Source organism: Aythya ferina, assembly GCF_964211825.1.
Source record: "Aythya ferina genome assembly, chromosome: 15".
In the NCBI taxonomy this organism is placed as follows: Eukaryota; Metazoa; Chordata; class Aves; order Anseriformes; family Anatidae; genus Aythya; species Aythya ferina.
This window is the reverse complement of record NC_140314.1, coordinates 3,878,109-3,900,968: the sequence shown is the minus strand read 5'-3', so window position 1 is coordinate 3,900,968 and position 22,860 is coordinate 3,878,109. Positions and strand designations below refer to the sequence as shown.

General features: G+C 59.1%; 1 protein-coding gene across 5 annotated transcripts in view; it reads right to left on the bottom strand.

Annotated features, from left to right (window-relative positions):
* TNRC18 (trinucleotide repeat containing 18) overlaps positions 1-19,630 on the bottom strand; it is a 51,474-nt gene extending 31,844 nt beyond the window's left edge. For all 5 annotated transcript variants that reach the window (XM_084536253.1, XM_084536255.1, XM_084536257.1 and 2 more), the window contains exons 1-4: positions 19,382-19,630; positions 17,806-18,277; positions 3,581-3,706; positions 1,397-3,229 (exon numbers count right to left, since the gene is read on the bottom strand). In XM_084536253.1, the coding sequence (XP_084392379.1) occupies positions 1,397-3,229; positions 3,581-3,706; positions 17,806-18,007 (2,161 nt within the window). In that variant the 5' untranslated portion in view covers positions 18,008-18,277; positions 19,382-19,630. The remainder of the gene's footprint in view (positions 1-1,396; positions 3,230-3,580; positions 3,707-17,805; positions 18,278-19,381) is intronic.
* Between the last annotated feature and the right edge of the window lie 3,230 nt (positions 19,631-22,860).

Below are 22,860 nucleotides of genomic sequence, written 5' to 3'. Positions count from 1 at the left end.
TCTGGCGTCTGGCTGAGGTTTGGCACAGGAGCCAGCCTCCCGTAACATCCAGCCCGCTCTGCTGACAGGCAGCCTTTTCAAGGAGGGCTCCGCTGGGTATTCCCACAAACCTGGACAGCCCACGTTTTGGGTTTTGTTGTGTTTTTTTTTGCTGTCAAGCCTCCAATTCCCTCAGCTTTCACTGTCAGAAGGAATCCAGGAACGAGACAACATCTCGCCCAGCATCCTCTCCCCAGGCTCCTGCCACGGGCTTCAGGCAGAAAGGGAAGATGCTTTGCACACCGGCACACACCTCTCCATCCCAAAGAGGGTCAGCAGCCGTCTCCAGGCGGTTTTATGGCCCTGTCCTCACCCCCCCCGTGCACGCACACCCTTTCTTCTTCGTGCAGCTCCTCCCCAGCCCCAGCCCCGCCAGCGGGACGGGCCCGTTTCCCTACAGACCGCCGATTGTCCCGGCGGTGAATGATGGCTCTGTCCCCACCACCGTGACGCAGAGAAAAATTCAATCCCTGCTGCACAGGGGAAAGGCTCGGGCCCGTCTCCCTGACGACCGATGCCCGGCGCTAAATACTTGCATTTTACTTGCCAAATACTACAGATTAGCCCGCTAAAGCCCGCTTTCTGCTTCTTAAAAGGTCTAAACATTCAAGCACCGTCCACTCAGCGCAAGCAAGCTGATGTTATTAGATGAATATCTCCCGGCACACAAAGCTGGGGGGGGGGACGGACAGCTTTTGGGGGGCGAGAGGAGGAGAAAAGCAGGCTTGTGTTCTGTCTGAAAGCCAACTGCATCCCTTAGCAACACGCCCGTGGGCCTGCCAGAATCCAGCCCTTGTTTGCAGCCCTTTTAGTCCGGGCTCGGTAAATTACGTTTAAAGCAAGCCGGGAGGGGCTGGGCGATGCGAGGGCTGAACAAACAGCTCCCTGTGCTGCCCCACCGGGTCCCCCGGCGGCTCTCGAGGGCGCCGGGAGGCGATGGGAACGCGGAGAGGGGGGCGAAAGAGAAAAATGGGGAAGGCTACGGGGGAAAAATGGGAAGGCAGGGACCGCGGGGTGGGCGGGATGCCGACAGGACCCAGCTTGGCTTTGCCACAGCCTCGTGAAGCTCTGGGCTGCAGCTGGTGGTCCACGGAGGAGCCAAAGTGCACGGGGCAGACTCACACCAGCACCACTGGAGCAGGGATGGTGCAGCCTCAACCACAGCCCAAGGATGGGGACAGGATCAGCACAGGGAGCCCCGTTTGGCCGTGATTTACCACCAAAACTTGGCTGGGAACAGGAGGCACAGGGAGCTGAGGACGCCCAGCTCAGCTCACACCACACAACCTGTGCTGGGGCTGCTCTACCCACCCGCAGACCCGTGCTGAGAGCCCCAGGATGGGTTTGGGGAACCCACCTTTGATGCTGCTGAGGGACAGCGAGCGATCCCGGTCCGCCAGGCTGGGCGCCAGCTTGCTGCTGCTGCTGCTGCTGCTGTTGTCCTTCTGCCGGGCCACGGCCACGGCGATGCCGACGGGCAAGTGCCTCACCTCCACCTCGCCCTGCGAGCTGATGCTCTCCCGCCCGAAGGATTTGGCACTCTCGGGTCTCTCGGGATCCCTCTTCAGCTGCTTGGCCGGCTGCTGCGCCAGCAGCTGCTGCACTTTGGAGGTGCCCAGCTGCGAGGAGTCCAACTTCATGTTGCCCAAGCCGCCGAAGGGGCTTTTCTTGCCGCAGCTCTGCCGCGACGCCGTCTCCTTGGCGAAGCTGCCGCTGTACTTGATGAGGCTCTGCATGGCCGAGCCTTCGCCGTGGGAGGTGGGGTGCAGGACGTCGGCGGCGCCCCGCGAGCCCACCACCGAGGAGCGGGGCAAGCCGCTGGGGTCCAGGTAAACCTTTTTGGCCTCCTCCTCGGCCCGGGTGACGTGGTTGTGCTGGGCGGCCAGCACGGCCATCTGCGTGGTGGCGAAGTTGCCCATCTCGAAGGGCTTCCACTTCTGCTCGGGCGGCTTCAGCGCGCCGTGCTCCAGGTGCTGCCGAGAGGAGTCCAAAGTGCCGTAGACCTTGGCCGCCTCCTTGGAGCCGGAGCGCTGGAAGCGGTCCCGCTCGCAGGGCCGATGCTCTGCCTCCGGACTCGGCTTCAGCAAGTCCTTGGAGGCCAGGAAGTCCCTGCTCTCCGGAGAGCCCAGCCCCGGCCGGTTGAGGAAAGGCTCCGAAGCCACCTGCCTCTTCAGCGCCATGGAGTTGGCCCTGATCACCGAGCCCTTCTCCCTCAGCGCCTCCATCCTTTTGGCGTCGCCGTGGCAAGAGAAGTCCTGGGACAAGAGCGGGCGGGGGGCGTCGGCGAGGCAGCGCTCGGGGGGCGCCTGCAGCACCCCCACCTTGCCGAGCTCCTTGTCCTTCGCCTTGTTGTCGCGGGCCTGCGAGGCGATCTGGATGGGCCCGCTCCTCTCGTCGTAGGCTTCCACCGAAGGCACGAAGGTGGGGGCGATGACTTTGTGCTCCCTCCCCAGCTCCTTGGCCGGCGGGAAGATGGTGTACATGCTGGAATGGACGGGCTGCGGGGGGAAGGCGGTGGCCGGCGTCATCTTCCCCGGCTGCGAGGGGTGCGGGGACGGGCAGCTGCAGGAGACGTGCAAAGCCCCCACCGAGGGCAGCAGGGGCTCGCCCCGCTTCAGCCGCTCGGCGTGGGCGTGCGCGGAAGGCCTCATGTTCTCGTCGTGCCGAGCGGGGTCCTTGGCACAGCGGTCCTGCTCGGCGCCCAGGACCTTCAGCATGGGGTCCCCGCCGCCGTTGCAGTTGCTGAGGGACGAGCTCTGCAGCGGGTTTTTGGATTTGGGTTCCCCGCCGCCTCCTCCTCCTCCTCCGCCGCCACCGCCTCCGCCCCGGTTTGGCAAGTGCTCGGCCAGGAAGGGCGAGAGGCGCTCGCCCACCTTCACCGCCTTCTCCACCACGCTCACCTTGCGGTCGCCGTCGGGTTTGGTGTCCTGCGTGAGGTCTACCACGCTGCGGGGCCGTGGCTCCTCCTTGGGCTTGCCCTCCTTCTTGGCGAAGGGCAGGGAGAGGTCGCTCCGGCATCCCCGCTCCTTCCCGCCGGGGTCCTTCAGGCTTTCTTTCGAGCTCTTGTGCAGCTGCCCCAGGTCCTTCTCCCGGAGCAGGGTGCTCGGCGTGTGGCTGCCCGCCGTCCTGGAGAGGGGCGGCTGCGGGTGCAGAGCCGACTGGCCCGCGTGGCTGGACAGGTAGAAGCCATCTGCGGAGCAAAGGCAGACACCAGATTAGAAAAGACAGGGGAGAGGCGACAAATTGGGAGGGAGAGGGTTTTTAGGACGTCTCTGCGGTGACTCAGGAGGCTGGGAAGGACCAGAGTAGAGGAGATGGGACAGGAACCTCCATGTGGTTCAGGTGGGACGCGGGACAGCCCTGTCTGCTGCACACCGAGCCTTCTGCTGCACGGCACAGCCACATTTCAGACCTCAATATTGCTAAAACCCAAGAAATATCCCTTGGCGATAACCCCAGGGGGTGCAGCTCTCCCCTCGACATCCCCTATCCCAAAGAGGTTGAGCACCACGGGGTGGGACCAGGCGGGACCCCCACTCACCTTTCTGCGACTCGAAGAGGCTGTGCTGCCCCAGCTGGGCCAGCAGAGGACTGCCGGCACTGGGGGGCTCGAGGTGGCTCAGGGGAATGTAGGACGGGTAGAGCCCGTTAGGCAGATGGGAGAAGCCTGCAGGAAGACGGGAACAGAAGAGGGAAACACGTTTCAGCCCCGCCGCCTTGGAACGAGCCCCGCAGGAGCGCAGACTGTTGGGGCTGGCGGCCCCTCGCGCGCCAGCAGCGGGGGCTGCGAGGATGCGCACGGTTCCCCACAGCAGGCAGGGCACAGCCCATGATGGGGGGCACTGCTCGGGTCCTCCCCCCTTTTGGCTACCCGTTTGGGGGTCCCCCAGCTCGCCCCTCGCCCAGCAGCACCTCTGAGGGACCCCAAACACGCAGCCGGTGCGCTGCGAGCCCAGGGTGCTGCTTTCTGGGCACAGCCTGAGTCCGCTGCAAGCGGCCCCCCCAGCAGCGTCCTGATGTGAATAACCAGCGGCAGGGTTGTGGTGGTGAAGGCAATCAGGGTAATAGTGGTAATTAAAGAAGCTCTTGGCTACGGGCAGCAATTCTTCTGCAACACTGCCACCACACGGCACCCGTCCCGCAGTGCACACCCCAGCGCCGCGCTCTGCCCCGAGAACCTGCTGAGGCAGGAGGTTCCCAGGCTGTGCCATCGTTTAAAGACCGGATCAAAGCCACCAGGAGAACCCGAAGGAGCCGCTGAAGCCCTCTGCCAGCTTCCACCCTTCCTCTCAGATCCCGTTAGCCACAAACTCCCCCTAAATGCATCGATCCCACTGAAAGCAAGCAGGCAAGGATGAGTTTTGTCAGTAGTCCCCTATCCAACCGGATCAAAACAAAACCACACCAAAACCCACGAGGAGATGGAGTTCAACCTACTGAAGCTGCACGTGAAGCACCACCCTGAGAGCCACCCAATATTTCACGTTATTTGGACAGCCTCCACCTCTTCCATGCACCTCCGCACAGTGCCCACGTGCACCTACAGCCCAGCGGGCTCCAGGAGGCTCCAATTCCTGCTGCTCGCCCTGTTCCCGTGTTATCACCCTCACACCAACCCCTCCTGGCTGCTGTGCCCACGAGGCTCAACACAGAGCCTGCTCCCAGCAGCCAAAACTTCCCAATTCATCCTGTGAAGGCACCGTGAGCGCACACGCGTTCGATCCTCGCCTTTTTAACCCCAAAACCCTCACACGGGAGCATTTCCAGCCCCACTTAGGTCTGGAGACAGCCGAGGAGCATCCCAGCTCTGTCACCTCCCATGCCCAGGACCCACCTGGTGCAGCACGGGGCAGGTTTGCACCAGCTGAGCCCCAAACCCCGTGTGCTGGGCACCCCTGCCAGCACCCCTAGCGAGCCCTGGTAGAGGCACTGGGGCTGGGAGAAGCCTCATCCCAGCACGGGGGCTCACTGCCCATCCCAAAGCTCTGCAGGTGGGGAAAACAGGGCACAGGCATGTGCAAGGATTTGCTTCATCACCCAAACCCACAGCCTCGTCCGATTTCTCACCAGCGGCAGGGCCAGGGAGGAGAAAACGGGGCCAGATCCCTCCAGGGGACGAACCCGATGGAAACGCAACCCCGAGGCACCCCTTCATGAAGTCCTCCTGCTCCCGGGGCTGCCCCAAAACTCTCTCACAGCCCAAAACCTGCTGTCCCGCTGCCCCGGGCAGGTCCTGGAGGCGATAGGGTTCCTCCGGGTGCCGAGGAGCCGCGCTCGCAGGAGGTGGCCGCGGGCAAGAGCTGCTTCCTCCTTGCATCTCCGCGCCAGAAAGCGATGCCAAGGGGAGAAACTCTACCGCAGTGAGCAACGCACAGCTCACCCCAACCACGGCCCGCTGCCAGGGGAAAGGGAGGGGAGAGGGGGAAACCGCAACCGTCTCCCTCTGCCCCGGGGCCAGGGCGGTTGCTGGAGCAGCGCAGGAGCCCTGCTGCCCAGGGACGTGCCCCGTCAGGCTGGGACACGCTCCCGCAGCCCGCTGCTCGTGCCCCCTGTCCCCGCCACACCAAAAACACACGTCCTGCTGCTGGAAAACCTCACCCTCATGAGGAAAAGAGCCAGGGGAGGTGGAAAAAGTCTCCTTGCAGCTCCTGTTGCCTCTACACCCACGCTCCTGCGGCGGTGGATGGGCACGGAGCGGGGGCGCACGCCCGCGCCCTCCTTCCCGACTCCAAAACGGGCACATCCCAGCATCTTGCCCTGCCTCCATCTCCCCCAAAAACATACCAGCTTCGTGCAGGAGCTATCAACTGAGGGCTGTTATTAGAGGAACTCGGCAGGGGCAGATGTTTTGAGCCGGGCTGCCACAACTGCAGCGCCGCCCGGCTCTCCGAGGCGGCCCGGGGAAGAGGTACAGCCGGGTGAGTCAGCGCCGGGAGGGGATGCGATGGGGAGAGGAGATAGCAGCGACCGCACAAACCGCACGCCAAACGTCTGGAGGCTGGAGGTCGCGCTGGGGGAAGCGGCCGGGCCCCACGTGCTCAGCCCGCTCGGGGTTTGCCTCAAGCTCCCCGGGAGGAGAGAGCAGCCAGGAGCCATCGCCCCGAGCTTTTAACCCGCAGGATTTCTCCCGTCTCAGCCCCTCCGCTCATGGCAGTCCCCAGGCCTGAAATTCTGCCCCAGCCAGACGAGTCAGGGTTGTGAAAGAGCAGGGCAGGAGGGGGTATGCTGGAGCTGAGCACGCATTTCCCCCGGACAGGGCTCCGGAGGACGAGCCAGACGACATGCCTGGTGCGGCACGTGTGTGTGTTGGTGCTGGGAAAGCTGCTCCACCCCAGCCCGGACGGCACCTCCGCCGCGTCCTCTCGCTGCCAGCCCAGCACGGAGGTGCCAGCTCGCTTGGGGACCTGCCAAGGGCAACGGGCAGCAAGTGGGAACAACGCCGAGACAGCACCTCCATGGGGTACCTGCTCCCCACCTTCCCAACCACCCGGCAGCATCAGCATCACCAACACACCAGGGAGAAGCAGCATCTGCAAAGCCTCTGCTCATGGCCGTGGATGGCTCTCCGGTCCTTTGCTGTCCCCTCAAAGGGAACGGGGCAGCAGGACGCAGCTGTGTGACAGCCCCATGTCCTACATGGCCAAGTGGCCACGTGCGGAGCTGGCCACAGCACGCCCCAAAGCCGGGCCCCGTGCCTGAGCCCTTTTTGCCCGAAAAACCACAGCCCCAGCACCGGAAGATCCTGGAAGAGGTGAAGTAACCCCCCCCCCAGCCCCTGCACCCGTCTGCCCGTTACGGGTTTCTGCCACTTATGAAATATTGCCAACCGCCAGCACCTCGCCTCTCCTCCCCAGCCCGCGAGGCAGCGGGAGCGGGTTGGGGTGACGCAAGGGGCTGCACACACCGAGGGGCCCCAGCTAAAAAGTCCTCACCCCACAGCTTGAACCCAGAGTGTAAGGGATCAGGGAAGGGAAGCACAGCAGCACGGGTTTATTTCCACTGGGTGTTTTCAGTGCTGGATATCCGAGGGCAACCGCAGCCCCCTCGCCACCAGGAGCTCTCCCGGCCACTCGGAGCTGCAGCCCTTGACCGGGAACACGGTCACCTCTCCCCCAGTCCAGCCCACAGCACATCACGGCAGCCAACTGGGACAGCAGCCCATGGACAGGCAGCTGGATAACCGCTTCCACCCCCAGCTGTCCCCTTTCCCCAGCAGGGACGGGAACAGAGAGACCCAAGCAGGGCGAGGATCCAGCAGCCAGCCTGTCCCCACAACACCAGAAGAGGCTATCGATGCTCACCATCACCCGTGCACCCCCGTCCCCTAATGCCACCTTAACAGGGGAGACCTTTTTGGGACCCCCCCTGGCACACCCCACGCCCCAGGGGCGCGCAGCACGGCGGTGGCCACTCCTCGTGCCCGCGCCTACGGCTCGCCAGCAGCTGCGAGCCTGGAGTGCTGACGGCGTAAATCTTTGCCACCTCCTCCCCTGGCTGCCAGGATGGCTCTAGTGACACCCAAGGCACCGGAGCCGCCTTGACTCGCTGCCATACACGAGACGACAGCGATACGAGCCCCCGGACACGGCGGGCTGAAACCAAAACCCCCGGATCAGATGCACCCGGAGCGCAGCCACTCCCCGTCCCTGCAGCTGCTCTGCCCCAAAATCTGCCCCTACCCCGCTGGCACCCGCTCTAAGGGCCGGATTTACAGCCTCGAGTCGTGTCCCCTGAAGGGCTCCGGTCTCATCCAGAACAGCCCGGTCAATTTAACTCCTTTCCATCTCTGCAGGAGAGCTGCGGTGGTCCCTGCAGACACACGGGGTCCTCCAGAGCAGGGCTGTGCTCCCCGCCTTCTCCGGCCCGACCACCACCACGCTGCAAAAAACCACTGCCCTAAGAGCCGAGCCCGGCGCAGACCTCTATTGTCTTTTTAATTTTATTTCATTCCACGTGGGACTCCGCGTCCAGGCTGTTTTTATTTTTACGCGGCTCTTGCTCAATATTTACTACTGCTGGCGGCTGCGTCAGCACGGGAACGCCACGCGCTCCCCGGGCAGCCCGCGCGCCCCGGGCGGGCAGGCGGCCGTGCCACGCTCCTCCAGCCGTGAATCACCGCGGCCAAAGTACACAGCGGGGCAGGACGCGGGGTTCCCTGCCGCCGGCCCAGCTCCAGAGCTCACCTCCTGCTCACCCAGGAGCGCTCACGAGTCCCAGAAAGGAGGAGGAGGAGGAAGAAAAAGGGAAGAAGCGGCCACGAGCACTCGAGGGATCTGCACTCGTGCGCTCCGGCTTCTTGCAGATTCAGCCCCTGCCTGGACAAGCAAACGCAATGCGAGGTGTCAGAGCCTCAGGGATGCCCCAAAGGGCTGTCCCCAGCTGGGGACACGCATCCCGCTAGCAGAGGGACGGTAGCTTTCCCTCGTGCCAGGATGGAAACCATCCTGCTGGGCACGTCCCCGCTCAGCCCACGTTCCCCAGCAGCTCTCCGTGCTCCCACTGTGTTCTCAGCCCACAGGGGATGGAGAGGGCAGGGAAAGCTGGCGGCGGGGATATTTCCTGGCCAATTGTTTTACAAGGACAGCTCAATCTGGAGACACCAGCAGGCTCGTCCCTCTCCGCTCGCCAGGTCGCAGCATCGCCGAAGGCTGCGTGCCTGGCACCGCTGCGGCCGCTCCGAGGACAGCCGAGCCGGTCCCACCCGCCCCACATCAACCCCAAAAGCATGGGAACAGCCCAACAGTGTCAGCCCTCCCGGGCCAGCACCGAGTGCTGCAGCATCTCCCCTGCGCCCCCAGCCACATCCGACACCTCCCCTGTGATGGAGCAGTAATTAATCCCGGTGCCCCGCGGGCGCCCACCGAGCCCTCCCATCTGCACAGCGATCGGCGTGCTCTCCAGCTCCGTGTCCTGCAAGACGCTGTGTGGAAATTAAAAAATACTCATTTAACTCCCCGATTGCTCACCAAAATCCCCAGGAACAAGCAACCTGGCTGCTGGCAGCCCGCTCTAGCAGAGCTCCCAGCGACCTGCCCAAAAATCCTTGGGGTCCAAGCTGTCCCCCGGGGGTCCTAGGGCTGGCCCTGCTCCCGACAAGGACACGTACCCGTCAGTTGCGTGTGCTCAGCATCCTTCCTAAGCCCAGGAACGTAACCCAATTCCTTTTACTTCGTCGTTCCTGATTTTTTTTTGTTAATTACTCAAAATGGGCGCAGGAGCAGCAAACAAGCGGGCCCCCGCGGCTCGCCGAGCCCTGCCCGCCCAATTAACCCAGCTACGCCCACGCGTCCCGTGCCCTCGCTCGTTAGAAAGGAGCTCGTTACCCGCTGCCAGAGCCAGGAGAGCTACAGGCACGCAGTGGGGGGAGGTTATTGTGGGATGGCACGGGTGCTGGTCCCCACATCACCTGCACCGAGTGCCTGCCAGCAGCAATTAAGTCAGCCTTCAAAGAGAGATCCCAGCTTTCCCAGAGCCATTAGCCATGCCCTGGAGGGAACGCAGTCTATTTTCAGCCACAATGACTTAAGACCAGGTCACCAGCAGGTTAAATGGGACCGTGCAGCATTATCTCCCTGCCCTCCCATTGAGAAATTAAACACCGCTGCGTGATGGGCAGGAGCCAGCCCCGCGGCCGCGCGCCGGGGCGCCCGCCAGAAGCCGGGGAGGTAAATGCCACCTGCCCTCTCCTCCCCTCGGCTTTCCATCTCCCCAAACGGCCGCCGAGGAGAGCCAGCGTTGGTCCAACGCCGCCAGACTCGGCGTTGCCAGCTCCGTGCCACGGCCATGGCTTCCTGGAGGATCTCACGGTGCAGGATGGAGACGGCCGGGGGAGCTCCGGCACCGACCGCTCGCATCCTGCACCTCGCCAGCTTCTCGTTTAGCAGTGATGTGCTAACGAGGTCTGATCCACTCCAGCTTCATGATTTGGATGTGGTGCAGCTGGGACGGGGCAAGCACGCGGTGAAGCCCGAGGCACCCGTCAGTGCCAACAAACCGCCCTAACCCAGACCCCGCAGCACCCCAAAACCACCCCAGGAGAAATTCAGCAGCAGGCTGTGGGCATCTGGGCTGGAAGAACACCACCCGCGGACAGACCACGATCCCGTAAGCCTCTTTTCCTTAGCAAACCAGGCTCAAAAGCCCAGCCTCTGCCCCCTCTGCCCTGCTCAGCCCTTTTTCAGCTCCTGCCCTCCCCAGGTGCCCTGCGTCCCCCCGAGCATCGCCCACGGGGGGACCTGCACCCGAGCACCGCGCGCCTCCCCGCCGCTGATGCGCGGAGATGAGTGCAGAGGCAAATATTATGGCGGTGTGATTTAATTCCTGATGAATTATGCAAATCCGCATTCAAAATTAAGCACAGCCTTTAGACCCTTGACAAATTTCCAACCTGGCCCCGACGACACGGGGCTGAGACGAGGCAGGGACAGGCAGCCCCTGCCGAGCCCTCCATCAAGTGAAGCCCTGCGTGTGTCTCCTGCCCGTGCACACACACACTTAGAGGGGAACCGAGGAGCATTTACACAATCCTAGAGCACTTTTTGCCTTCCCCCTCCTACAACAGCTCGTAGCCTGGCCGGGGAAGGGCACCGAGCTCTCCAGTTCTCCGCAAGATGGAAGCGGCGTGGGCTGACGGCGAGATTCAGGGAAGGGAAGATAAAACTCACAATGAGATAAAACTCACAGTGAGATAAAATTCACAATGGCTCAGGCGGGGAAGACGCGGAGGCAGAGGAGGGCGGGAGGGGAAAGTCTGAAACGCTTGTGCCAACACGAATGTCATCGCTGGAGCCGAGGGAAGGAAGGTCCGTCCGCAGAACAGTTACAGAGAGGGCTCATCTGATGAAAGTAGGAATTTCCGATCCCACACAAGCCCTGAACGTACATGAAAAGCAGCCGAAGAATCGCCGCTTTGTGTCACTAATCTCATTACGCCGACAGCCCCGCTGTAGCGCTGGGATTGCAAAGGGAAACCCCGGCGCGCGGCGCACAAAGGGAGTGGAGCGCGATGTGCGCGCCCGGCCGAGCGCAACGAGGGGGGAAAGGTGCTCGGGGGGTTCACCACGGCCAGGAGCTCCTGCATGGAGCCTGCCCAGAGCCTTCCCTGCAAAAAATCCTTCTCCTCGCCCCGGGGATCGCGGTGCAGAAGGGGCAGGAGGCCATGGGGACTCCGCGGGGTAACGTGGGCGCTGCTCCGCTCGCACACGGCCAACGCCGCTGCCTGCAGAGCGCAAGCAGCAAGGGCGAGAGCTGAATCCCTCCAAACCCCTTCCTCCCAAGCACGGCAGCCCTTTAAATTATTTTATTAAAAGCAATTAAAGCAAATGTATTAAAAGCGTATTCAAGCCACAGGGAATTGTGCTGAAAATGAATGGCGCGCTGGAACGGAGCGGGGGCAGAAAGGAAGGCGCAGGCAATATATCTAACTGCGAAGCACAAGAGCGGATCTCTGCTCTCGGTAACGTGGCAGGGGAAGATGGATGGTGGCAGGAGCAAGAGCCACCTTTTCAGAAGTTGCCGGGGATACAGATCTCAAGAGAAGGGCCGGGGAGCCTTCAAATCTGCCCCCGTTATCCCCCCACAAAAGCACGTTATCTCTCCCGACCATACCGCGTCGCTCCTCGCAGCTCCCACCCCGGCACGCTCAGCCTGCCTGCATCCAGCTCCCACAAAATGGCTCTTTGGCCACTGCTGTGCTGGCAACGCCGTTTATTCCCCAGGTCACTTCCATCTTTTGCTGATATTTCAAGTCTTCCTGGATTTAAACCGCCGCCAGCCTCTGCTACACCAAGCCGGCGCTGCCGAGCCCTCCCTGGCCTCTCCTTTCTGCCCATCGATGCGGGCAGCAGACACCCAGCTCTAAACCTTTCGCTTCCCAGCACCGTCAGCTACAGCAGACGGAGAGGAGGAGGCCGGCAGCCATCCCCTGGGCTTCTAAAGGCTGGGGGGAAGAAAGAGATAAGCGGAGCGAGCCAACAGCGGAGACACACCGCGGGCTGCCCGGGCCCGCAGGCACCCAGCTGCACCATCCCACTGCTTGTGGCGAGCCCTTTTTTGAGGGTGAAAGCACCCAAACACAAACCCAGCCCCCCCGCCTCACCCCACCCACGTTTTTGGGTGGGTTTAGTGCCTGCTGTGCCATCAGTTTGGGCAGAACAAAGCGGGCTCTGGTCTCCAGCACCATCAGAGGGTGATGCCGGATCGCGCGACCGAGCTCTGCGTTCGCACCCACTGGGCCAGCCCCAGGTCCCTGTGGCAGTGCCCACCCCAAGCTTCAACCCTATGAGTTTTGGGGTGCACGGGGCCCTGCTGCCACTCACTGACCCCATGCTTGATCCACCAGGACCCACACACAGACCCAGCTCACCTGCCCAGCTCCCACCAGGTTAATGCCCAGTAACGGCGCTCGGTTCCCTACTCGCCAAAAGATGGCGAAACGGCAGGGTCAGGGCTATTTGCTATGTAATTAGACACTAATTTCAGCTTCAGCCTGGGTTATCCGAGGAAGGAGATGTGAAATCGCCCTTGCGAAAGCCCTGCTCTGGCTAACCCTGTCAGCAGTGAGATCAATTCCCGGCAATTCCCCGTTCTCCAACAGCTGCTGGGAAAGCGCCGGGGCTGCTCCCAGCATGGGCACCTTCCCCCAGTGCCCCAGGATAGGATTTCCAGCACCAACGTCCTCTCCAGATCAGATTTTCCCCAGCACATCACCAGCTGGGGCCGGTGGCTTTGGGGCAGCCCTGCCAAGGAGCTCTGGTGCTGGGGGACACAGCGAGCCCTGCGGATGGAGCAGGTCTCTGTAGTGCCACCGTTCAGCCTGGGAAGGGGCCAGAAAGCCCCACACACCCTCCCCTCTCTCTTCTCCACCACCACAGCCCACTAGCACCATGCACGTCCCTGCTCGGGGCACTGGGGATGGGAATTTGATGGGGTCTGGGATGGAGACACCACCCCACAGCCCACCCAGCCGCCAGGACAAGGGGGCTGCCGGCACCAGGACACCCTTCCCACAGCACAAAGCCTCCCCTGTCCTCACAGCACGTTGTGGGACACCCCCAAAACCACAGAATTTTTCCCCCTCACAGTACAAAAAAGCCCGGGGAGCCGCGGGGGCAGCATTTAATGGCCGAGCATCTCCTCTGTCCCCACAGACACTGGGTGTAAGGGACAGCCCGACACCCCCCAGCCCCACACACCCACTCTCACTGCCCTGACGGATGATGTATGGGCGAGCATCCGATTTCACCAGGGCCCTATGTGACAGTGGGGGACACACACAGACACCTCCCATCCCATCCACACCCCTGGCAGCATTACAGGGCCGGGCCCCCCCCCCCCCCAAGCCCCCCGCGCACCACCCCTTGGGCGGGCAGGGAGGGGGGCACGGCCATTTCAAGGGCCATTACGCACAGCCCTATTCCCCTCGCAGCACCCCGCAGCTCCCAAAAAAAGAGAAAAATCACCAAAAAAAAGAAAAATCACCCAAAAAAAAAGAAGGGAGCCGTGCTGCAGCACGCCCCGAGAGCCTGCAGGAACGTGCGGGCTCAGCAGAAGCCCCACGCCGCCACGAGCAGGGTGCCTGCAGGGGGATTTTGCTGGCACAGCAAAGTGACCCCGGGCGCTGGGTATTTCCTCCCCGACGCTGCTGTGCTGGAAAACTTCTCCCCGAGCTGGAGGCGAGGAGCTGGGGGTTGGTTTCTGACCCCGATAATCCCCGCGTTTCGGTGCGCACGCTGATGGGGAGGCAGGGAAACGAGCTAAGATGGATCGCTCCCCTCTGCTCTGCTTTTAGGGGCAGCTCTCGAGCAGGATTTAAGGCAAATTCAGCTCCGTTTGTCCCTTTTTCTGGGCTCGGGGAAGCGTTTCTCAGGCAGGATTTAGGGGAAGAGGCTGTGTGAGCCAAAGGGAGGCTGTGGGGCGGCCCCCGCACGCACCCCAGACACCCACCCAAGAAAGGATACCTCAGGACGTAACAAAAAGCAGATTTTTATTATTATTATTATTATTATTAAACTCAGTGTCTGACTGCCAGCATGGCCACAGCCCCTTGTGAGCTTCCACCTCCCCAAAGCTCCCCGAAAACCCCAAGCCGGTGCCGGATCAGGCCGAGGCCAGGTCGCTCGCTCCACTTGTACCTGAGAACGGTGGCGTGGGGATGGGATCGAGGCAGAAACCCCTCTGATTTCCCACCCTGAGGCCCCAAAGAGCCAGCTCCTGCCCTAATGGACCCCGCCACCATCGACCGCGGCCTCCCTTCACACGCAGCCTCCCTCCTCCCAGCCACGGCCGGAGCCAAAACGCCACCACCAGCCTCCCCCTTCCTCCCCGGGGAAAGCTCCCCAAAACACCACCACACACCCCCAAACCCAGGACAGCCCCAACACACCCCAAAACACAGGGCTCCCGGCCTCCAAAACGCGGCCTCGAGGGCGAGGACCCACAGAAAATCCCCCCCCAAAAATAAAAAGGGGCCGGGAGGCTCGGCCCGCGCCGAGGAAAATAAAGACGTCGGTGCCGGTGAGAGCTGGATCCTCAAATATGGCCAATCGTGCTATTTTTACCGGGGCGTATTTATTTTGGGAGGACGCTGGGACGGATTCAGCAGCCTCTTTTCTTCAGCCCGGCGGTGCGCAGAGGTTGGTTGGAGCTGGCTCTATTTAAAGGCTTCGCCTCCTGCCCACTTTTTCTTAACCCCTTGCACCAGCCGCTGCCGTCCGCCCCTCCGAAAAAAACGCCGCCAAAAAAAGGCAGTAATAAAAAATATATATATAAATTGAAATAATAATAAAAAAAAGCCACGCCGCCCTCAATGCTGCAAACGCGTCCCCACAAAAGGCCTCTCCATAGCAGGAAGCAATCATCGTTTCAAACGATATTGTTAAAGCCATAAAAAAAATAATAAAAAAAAAAAAATCCCTGCCTACCAACTGTCGCGGCACAACGGGAGTTTCACCAGGGACCGACCACGCACGTCTTTTTCAAACAATTTTCCCCCAATTGCAAATCGCCGAGCCCGAGCCGACCCCAATATTAAGCGTTCACCCCGAGGAGCACACGGAGCCGGGCATGGCGGAGGGAGGGGGATTTTTGGAAGGCTTTGGAGCCAGGGAAGGAAGTTTTTTTTAAAAAAAATTAAAAATACAGCAGTGAATTTTAAAAAATATGGGATCACCAGGCGCCTTTTCCCAGCAAAGGGCTGTGGGGTGAGCTGAAAGGGGAGCATCGCCCGCGGGGCCAGCCCGAGCACGGGTGCTGGGACTCGCCTCCTGCCTCCTTTCCCGGGGCGGCGAGGCTGCAGGGAAGCGCCTGAAAAGGAAACTTTGGAGGAGAAAGGAAGAAAAAAAAAAAAAAAAAAAAAAAAAAAAAAGCACGCAGAGAGAAAAAGAGCCACCCAATTAAAACTTAAAAAAAAAAAAAAAAAAAAAAAAAAGGCACGAGGGTTTGGCTTGAGATTGTCCAGATGAATTTTTTTCTGCAGAGATTGCGTGCTGCTTTAAGCAGGGGGTGGGGGGAGGAAAAAGGAAAAAGTGGAGGACAAAAAAAAAAGTGAAAAAAAAAAAAAAGACAAAAGGGAGAGAAGGAAAAGGTGTTTGCCCATGTGCTTGGCTTCATAGCTCTTTGGTTTTACACCTCTTCTCTTCGCACCTGGGAAATTGGCACTGCCACCTAGCCTAAAACCAATAAATCTTTTCTCCCGATTCGGGCTGCTTCCTTCTCTGCAGATGTTGGCAATCAGGTTTGCAAATTTCAAAGTCATTCATTCCGGGCGGCTGGGAGAAAAGCAGGTTTATTATTGCAAAACCTGTCACCCTCCCAACGCCTAAAGTAAACTCCGAGTCACCTCTCCACACCCAGGGGAAAGAAAGGAGAGGGAAAAAAAAAAAAAGAGAAAAGAAAGAAAAAAGAAAAAAAAAAAATCAGCCAGCGAGGAAAATTAACCAGGAAGAAATCTCCCAAGTCTTGCTGGTGAGGGAACGGGGCCACAGCCCCAAGAGCCCGCGGCCAGCTGAATGCCGCGCTCCTCCCCGGCCCTGCCGGCCACTCGTAAAGGGAATGAAAAGAAAACCCCTCCAAAAAACCAGCCGTGGAACCAAATAAATGAAAAGCTGAGCAAGGGGAAAAAAAAATAAAGTGCACATTTTGTAAAAAAAAAAACAACTGAGCTTTGTGCTTTTTTTTTTTTTTTTTTTTTTTTTTTTTTAAAAAAAAGGGCGACAGTGAGGGTGGTTGGTTGCCCAAGGTTGGAATGCGCCGAGAAAAAAAAAAATAAAATAGGGGAAGGAATGGCCTAAGCATAGAAATTTTGTCTGCAGGTTTAAAAAACAATAATTACCAAGGGGAAGAAAACACAGAAGCCGCCCACTCCCAGCAGAGCTGCCGCGGAGCTGGCACAAACCGCGGCGGCTCAGGCGAACGCGCTCCGGCATGGAATCGCACCAGCGAAATCCCCAAAATCTTCCCGTTTTGCCTCTTTTTCCCACCCCAGGGTGGCTTTTTGTCCCACTGCGAAGCAGACGAACCCATTCCCAAGCCCAAGTCATGGCGCTTTCCTCCCAGCCTTCCCCAAGCTCCGTTTATTCCCCCTCTCCCGGAGGACCGAGGCGAGCTGTGGCCGTGCCGAGCAGCGGGGATTTTCCATGGAGCATGAAAATTCTGCAATGGCTGCACACGAGCAACAGGGAGCGATTTTTCCCCCTATTCCCTTATTATTATTTTGCCTTTTTTATTTTTTTGGAATATTTTTTCCTCAATCTGTACCAGGCAAAGCAGAGCAAACCCTCCGGAAAGTAAAAACAACAAAAAAAAATCCGAACCATGCAACAAATCCTTGGGAAATAAAATCCTGAAAGCCAAACGGCACAGGAAACCTTTGGAAAAAAGAAAACGAAACCCAAACCGCGCAGCAAATCCTTGGAAAAAAGGAACTGAAAACCCAAACCACGCAGAAAACCCTTGGAAAAAAATCCCGAAGCCCATACGGCACAGTAAATCTTTGGGAAAAAAAAACACAGAAAGCCCAAACCACACAGCAAACCCTTGGAAAAACGATCCAAACCCACACCACACAGTAAATCCTTGGGAAAAATAAAACTAAAACTCAAATCACGCAACAAATCCCTGGGAAAAAAGGAATCCAAAACCCGTACAGCGCAGCAATTCCTCGGGAAAAAAAAGAAACCTAAAACCCAAAGCACGCAGCAAACCCTCGGAAAAAGGATCCAAACCCATACCGCGCAGCAAATCCTTGGGAGAAAAACCCCAAGGCACTCAACAAATCTTTGTGAAAAAAATAAAACTCAAAGCACGCAGCAAATCTTTGGAAAAAAGCCCAAATCCCGCACCGCGCAGCAAATTCTGGGGGAAAAGAGAAAAAGAAAAGCCCAAAGCATGCAGCAAACCTTTGGGATAAAACGCCCAAACCCATGCCGCGCAGCAAATTCTGGGGGAAAAAACGCCCTAAAAACTGAAGGATAGAGAAAAATTTGGGGGAAAATGAAATGAAATCTGAAGTAGATAGGAAATGTTTAGGAATAATAATAATAATGATAATAATAATAATAATGAAACATGCAGCAAACCTTTGGGATAAAAACCCAAACCCCACACCGCGCAGCAAATTTTGGGGGGAAAAAACCTAAAACCCACAACATGCAGCAAATCTTTGGGGGAAAAACACCAAACCCCACAAGCGAGGGGCTGCGGGGCCGGCCGTAGGGTGGGCGAAGGAAGGAAGGGGAAAGGATTTGGGGGGGTTCCGCGGCTCCTTACCGGGGTGGGAGTGGATGCTGATGCCCGAAGCGAGGAACTTGCCGGGTTGGAGGGCTGCGGGGAGCCCCCCGGCCATGGGGCCGGCGGTGGGGGGCAGGCGGCCGGCGGCGGCCAGGCGGTGGCTCTCCATGGCCAGCCCGGAGAGCAGCGGGGGGGGGCCGTGCACCGAGCGGGGGGGCCCGAAATCTCGGCCATCCATCATCCAGCAGTCGCCCGGCTCGCTAGTGCCTTCCCCCCCCCCACCCACCCACCCCCCCCTTTTTTTTTTTTAATTATTATTTTTTTTTTCTTCTTCTTCTTTTTCTTCTTCTTCTTCTTCTTCCTCTCCCCGCGCCCCAAATTAAAAAGTGATGCTGGGAATCAAAATCAGCGGGTTTTCAGAAAAAAAGCGTCCGGGAGTCCCATGGTGGTGGTTGGGTTGTTGGGGGGGGTTGGGGGGGGGGGCGCGGAGCCAGCCCCGCTGCGGTGGTGCCTGCGGAGAGATGGAGAAAAAGAAAAAAGAAAAAAAAAATTGGGGAGGGGGGACACGGATTGATAAAGGGGGGGGGGTCCCCAATGAGCACACCCCCTAGGGATGGAGGGGGGGGCACCTCCGGACCCACCCGCGGCTTCCCCCGCCAAGGGGAGAATTTAAAAAACCGGCCTCGAAGTCGGGGAATTTTAGGCAGGGGGAGGATAAGGGAGGGGAAAAATTAATTAGGGGCTCCGAGGGGGGGGGGGAATGTTAATTAGTGGTTCTGGGGGCGATGAGGATCCCCCCCAAAAAAAAAAAAAAAAACATCCCCCAATCCCCAAAAGCGCCCCAAAAGCCGGCTCCAGCACCGCGGCTCCCCGCAGCCAGCGGGCGGCCAAAAGAGGCGAAAAAATGCAAAAATGCGAAAAATGCCCGAAAAACGACCTAAAAGAGCCGGGTTTCTTCCTGCTCCGCTCCCGCCGAGGGAGCCCCGGCCGAGGAAGGCGAGCGAGGGGCGGCCGGGGAAGGGTTGCTCGGTGCCGTGCCCTTTTTAGCTTTTTTCGCCTCTTTTTCCCCCATTTCCGAGGCGTCCAAGTACCTGGTGGGCTGTGCTCCCGGCTCTGCCCAGCGCCGCTCCCGCCGGGGAAAAACGAGACGCGTGGTTATTTTCCAACGGGGCGGAAAAAAAAAAAGGAAAAAAAAAAAAAAAAAGAAAGAAAAAAGGGGGAAAAAATAAGAAAAAAAGGTTTAAAAAAAAAAAAAACCCGGCGGCCGCAGCTCCGCGGAGCGGGCACCGGGAGCGGCTCCGGAGCGGGAAGAGACGGAAGGAGGGGAATGATTAATTTTAAAAAATTCCTCAAAAAAAAATAAAAAATAATAAAAAAAATAAAAGCAGGGTGAAGTTTGGAAATAAATAAAGAGGAAGCCCCGCGCCGAGCTCCGGCCGGGCTGGGCGCTTCCCCGGCTCCCAGCTTTCGGCTGAGGAATTGGGGGCAAAAAAACGAAAAGCGGGGGTGGCGAAAATAAATAAGATTTAAAATCAAGAAGGAAAGGGGATAAAGGGGAGGGGGGGGGGAGACGGGGACGGTGCTTTTGGGGCCGGGGGGAGCTGCCGGCTCCTACCTGGCGCGGTCAGGCCGCCTGGTCCCGGGGCATGGCGGCGGCGGTGCGGGGCTGGAGGCCCGGTGCGGGGCTGGGGGGGGGGTCCGGAGGAGGGGGGGGGTGTGGGGGCAGCAGCCGGTTCGCCCCCCGCCGGCCCAGCCCGCTGCCGGCACCAGCAGCAGCAGCAGCTCGGCGGCTCCGCTCAGGGGCAGCGCAGCGGCGAAGCGGCCGCTCCATAGAGCGCCGGGGCCCCGCCGAGCTTCATCGGTCTCACCCCCCCCCCCACGCACACACACACACACACACTCCTCCTCCTCCGCCCCCCGAGCCCGGAGCTTAAAAAAAAAAAAAAAAAAAAAAAAAAAAAAAAAAAGGGAAAGATTAAAAAAAAAAAAAAACAGGCGGGGGAGGGGAAGGGGGAGGGCAGGAGGAAAAAAGCGCGCCGGCGCGCCGGCCAAGCGCGCATTGTTCTCCCGCGCCACGCCCCCTGGCGGGAGGGGGGCGGGGCTTCGCGCGGCTTTCCGCGCCGCCCATTGGCTCGCCGCCCCGCCACTCAGCGGCGGGGTAAACAGGCGGCGGGGGCGCGCCGCCACGCGGGCCCGCGCGGCGGTTTCAAGGCCCCCCACCCCCCCCCCTTCCCCCTCCTCCCCGCCCGGTGCGAATCACGCGCGGCGGTTTCCAGGCCCCCCCCCTCCTCCACTCCCCCCCCCCTCCCCTCCCGCCCCGCCCCTCCGGGTGCTGGGGGGGGGGGACACAAGGGGGTGACCCCCCCCCCCCCAGGGTCTCGCCGTTGTTTTTGAGCTTTTTCCCCGCTCTTTGCCCCTCCCGGAGGGGGGGGGGGAGGAGGGAAATGCCGCCGGGCCCTCTCCCACGGCCCCGCCGCGGACAAAGCCGCCTTTGAGGGGGTTGAATTAGGCAAAGGGGGGGGTGGGGGGGGGCGAAAATATTTTGGGGGGGGGTTAAGGGGAGGTGCCCCCATCCCCCTCGCTGGCCCCGCCGCTAAAAATCGGGAAAAAAATGGAAAAAAATGGAAAAATCGGCTGCAAAGCGACACCGCCGGGCTGCCCGCGGGGGGGGGGCGCCCCCCCGGATTGAACCAAAACTCGGGTTTTTTTGGTATTTTTGTTTTTTCCCAGCCGCGGGAAGAAGGCAGGAAAAAGCTGCCTCCCCCCCCTCAAAAAAAAATAAAAAAAAATAAAATAAAAAAAAAAATCCAGCCCCGCTTTCCCTTTTCAATGCCCCCCCCCGGCCCCTCCAGCCCCTCAAATTCCCGATTTAGTTTGGAATTAAAACCCCAAAAGCGGGTTTGGACAGGGGAGGGGAGGAGGAGAAAATCCAATTTCATCCCGATCTAAATAAAATAAAATAAAATAAAATAAAAATAATCAACCCCCCCCCGTGCCCCCCCCCAGGAGTTTCGAGCCGCCCGCAGCCGCCGCCGGGCGTTTCCAGGCTGCTCCCGGCCAAAAACCGGGTGAAATTACCCCAAAAATCGCTGGGTGTGGGGTGGGGGGGAGGCTCGGGACCCCCCCCAGCACTTTATTTTTTTTTCCTTTCCCTTTTTTTTCTTTTTTTTTCCCCCTTTTTTTTTTTTTTAAAGCGGCGCCGCGTTCCTGGCGTTCCGCGAGGCGCCGTATTTGAGGCAAAAAAAAAAAAAATAGAAAATTTAAAAAAAATCCGTATTTATAGAAAAAAAATGGTGTTTTATTTATATCCGAGAGCCGGCTGCGTCAGAGGCGAGGGCTCAAACCCCGCTGCTTTTTTTTCGCTTTTTTTTCCCTTTTTTCCCTTTCTCCTGCAGCAGCCCGAAAAAAAAAATAAATAATAAAAAAAATAAAATATATAAAAAATATTAAAAAAAAAAATAAGGGGAGGGGGGGGGGATATTAATGGCTTAATCGCTTTTATGTGGCTTTAAAAGCATATTTGATAAATGTTTAATGCCTTCACGCCCGGACCTCCCCGCCGCTGTCCCCGGGCCGGGGGGTTGGCATGCCGTAAATGCCATAAATCAGGGAAATGCTAATAAAAAGGCTGCCCCCCCCCACACCCCTCCCAAGCCCTTCCTCCTCCTCTTCCTCCTCCTCCTCCTCCTCCTTTCCCTCCTCCCCCGGCCGGAGCCATTTTGCAGCAGCAGCTCCGGGGCTGCAGAAAACCCCCGGAGCCCCCCCCCCCGGTTAAAAATCCCCCCCCCCCACCCCGTGCAGCTCTCATTTAATTTAATTTAATTATTAGGATCGCTTTTTCTCACCGCTTTCCCCATTAACCCCCCCCCCCCCCCACGTTATCCCCTCGCCCCCCCCTCGACCCCAGCAGCAGCCCCTCCGGGGGGGGGGGCACCACGCTTGGGGGGGGCTCTCACGTTTTCTGCCTGAAATCACCGTTTTTTTTCCCAAAACACCGATTTTTTATCATTTTTTTGGGGGGGAGCAGTTCACTCGTGCCCCCCCTCGGGCAGGTTCCCACGGTGCCGCCCGCCCCAGCCCCGGGAGGGGGGACACCCCCCACCTCCTGCTCTGCCCCTTCATTAGTGCTTTATTATTATTAATTCATTCATTTCCCCTTTTTTTCATTTTTTTCCTTATTATTCCAATTTTCCACTTTTTCTTTTTTTTTTTTTTCTCCCCCCTTTTTTCATTTTCTCTGCCCTTTTTGGGGGGGGGGGCAATGGGAACAGAGGGGACCAGCCTGGAGGTGTGAGAGGCAAAACAAACTGTCCCCCCCCCAAAAAAAAAAATCTCCTTTCCCTTGCTTTTTGGGGGGACAAAGCCTTGGGGGGCTAAAGGGGGGGCTCAGTTCCTTCCCCACATCACCAAAGCGGAGCGGGGATCCCCCCACCCCAAATTACACCCCCCCCCAGGGGTTGGCACAGCACGGATGGGATTTGAAGGCAAAAAGGGGTCCCTGGTGCAACAAATCCCAATACCAGGACAAATGGGGGGTGGCATGCGACCCCCCCATCCTCACTGCATCCCGGTGGGGGGGTCCCATAGGGAGACCCCCAGGAAGCGGGTGAAGGATCCTGGGGTGTTTGGTGGAGCAGGGCTGGCTTCTTGGGTTGTGTTTTGGTTTCTGTGTTGTTTTTTGCTTTTTTTTTTTTTCTCATCTTTTACCCAATAAAAAGCTTTTTTTTTCTTCCCAAATCAGGCAAAAATAAATAAAAAATAAAGAACCCCCCCGGGCAGGATGGGGGCTGGCACCCACCACCCGCGGGTGTCTGGGGAGGAGCGCAGGTCCCGGGGCTGCTCACACCCCAGGGAGTGAAAATGTGGTTTAGTGGGGAAATGTAGGGGAAATACCCCAAAACGCAGCCCCCCTATAACGCCTGGTGTCACGGCTGGGGGTTTTTGGAACCCATGTGCCGGGCTGGGCAGGGTGAACCCTGTGCCAACCTGTGCCTGGGGGGGGGAGTTCCCTGGATCTGTCATTTTGGGATCGGATGGGGCTGGGAGGCAGCATCCGAACTGGGATAAAGTTTGGGATTTGGGGTAAAACCGGTG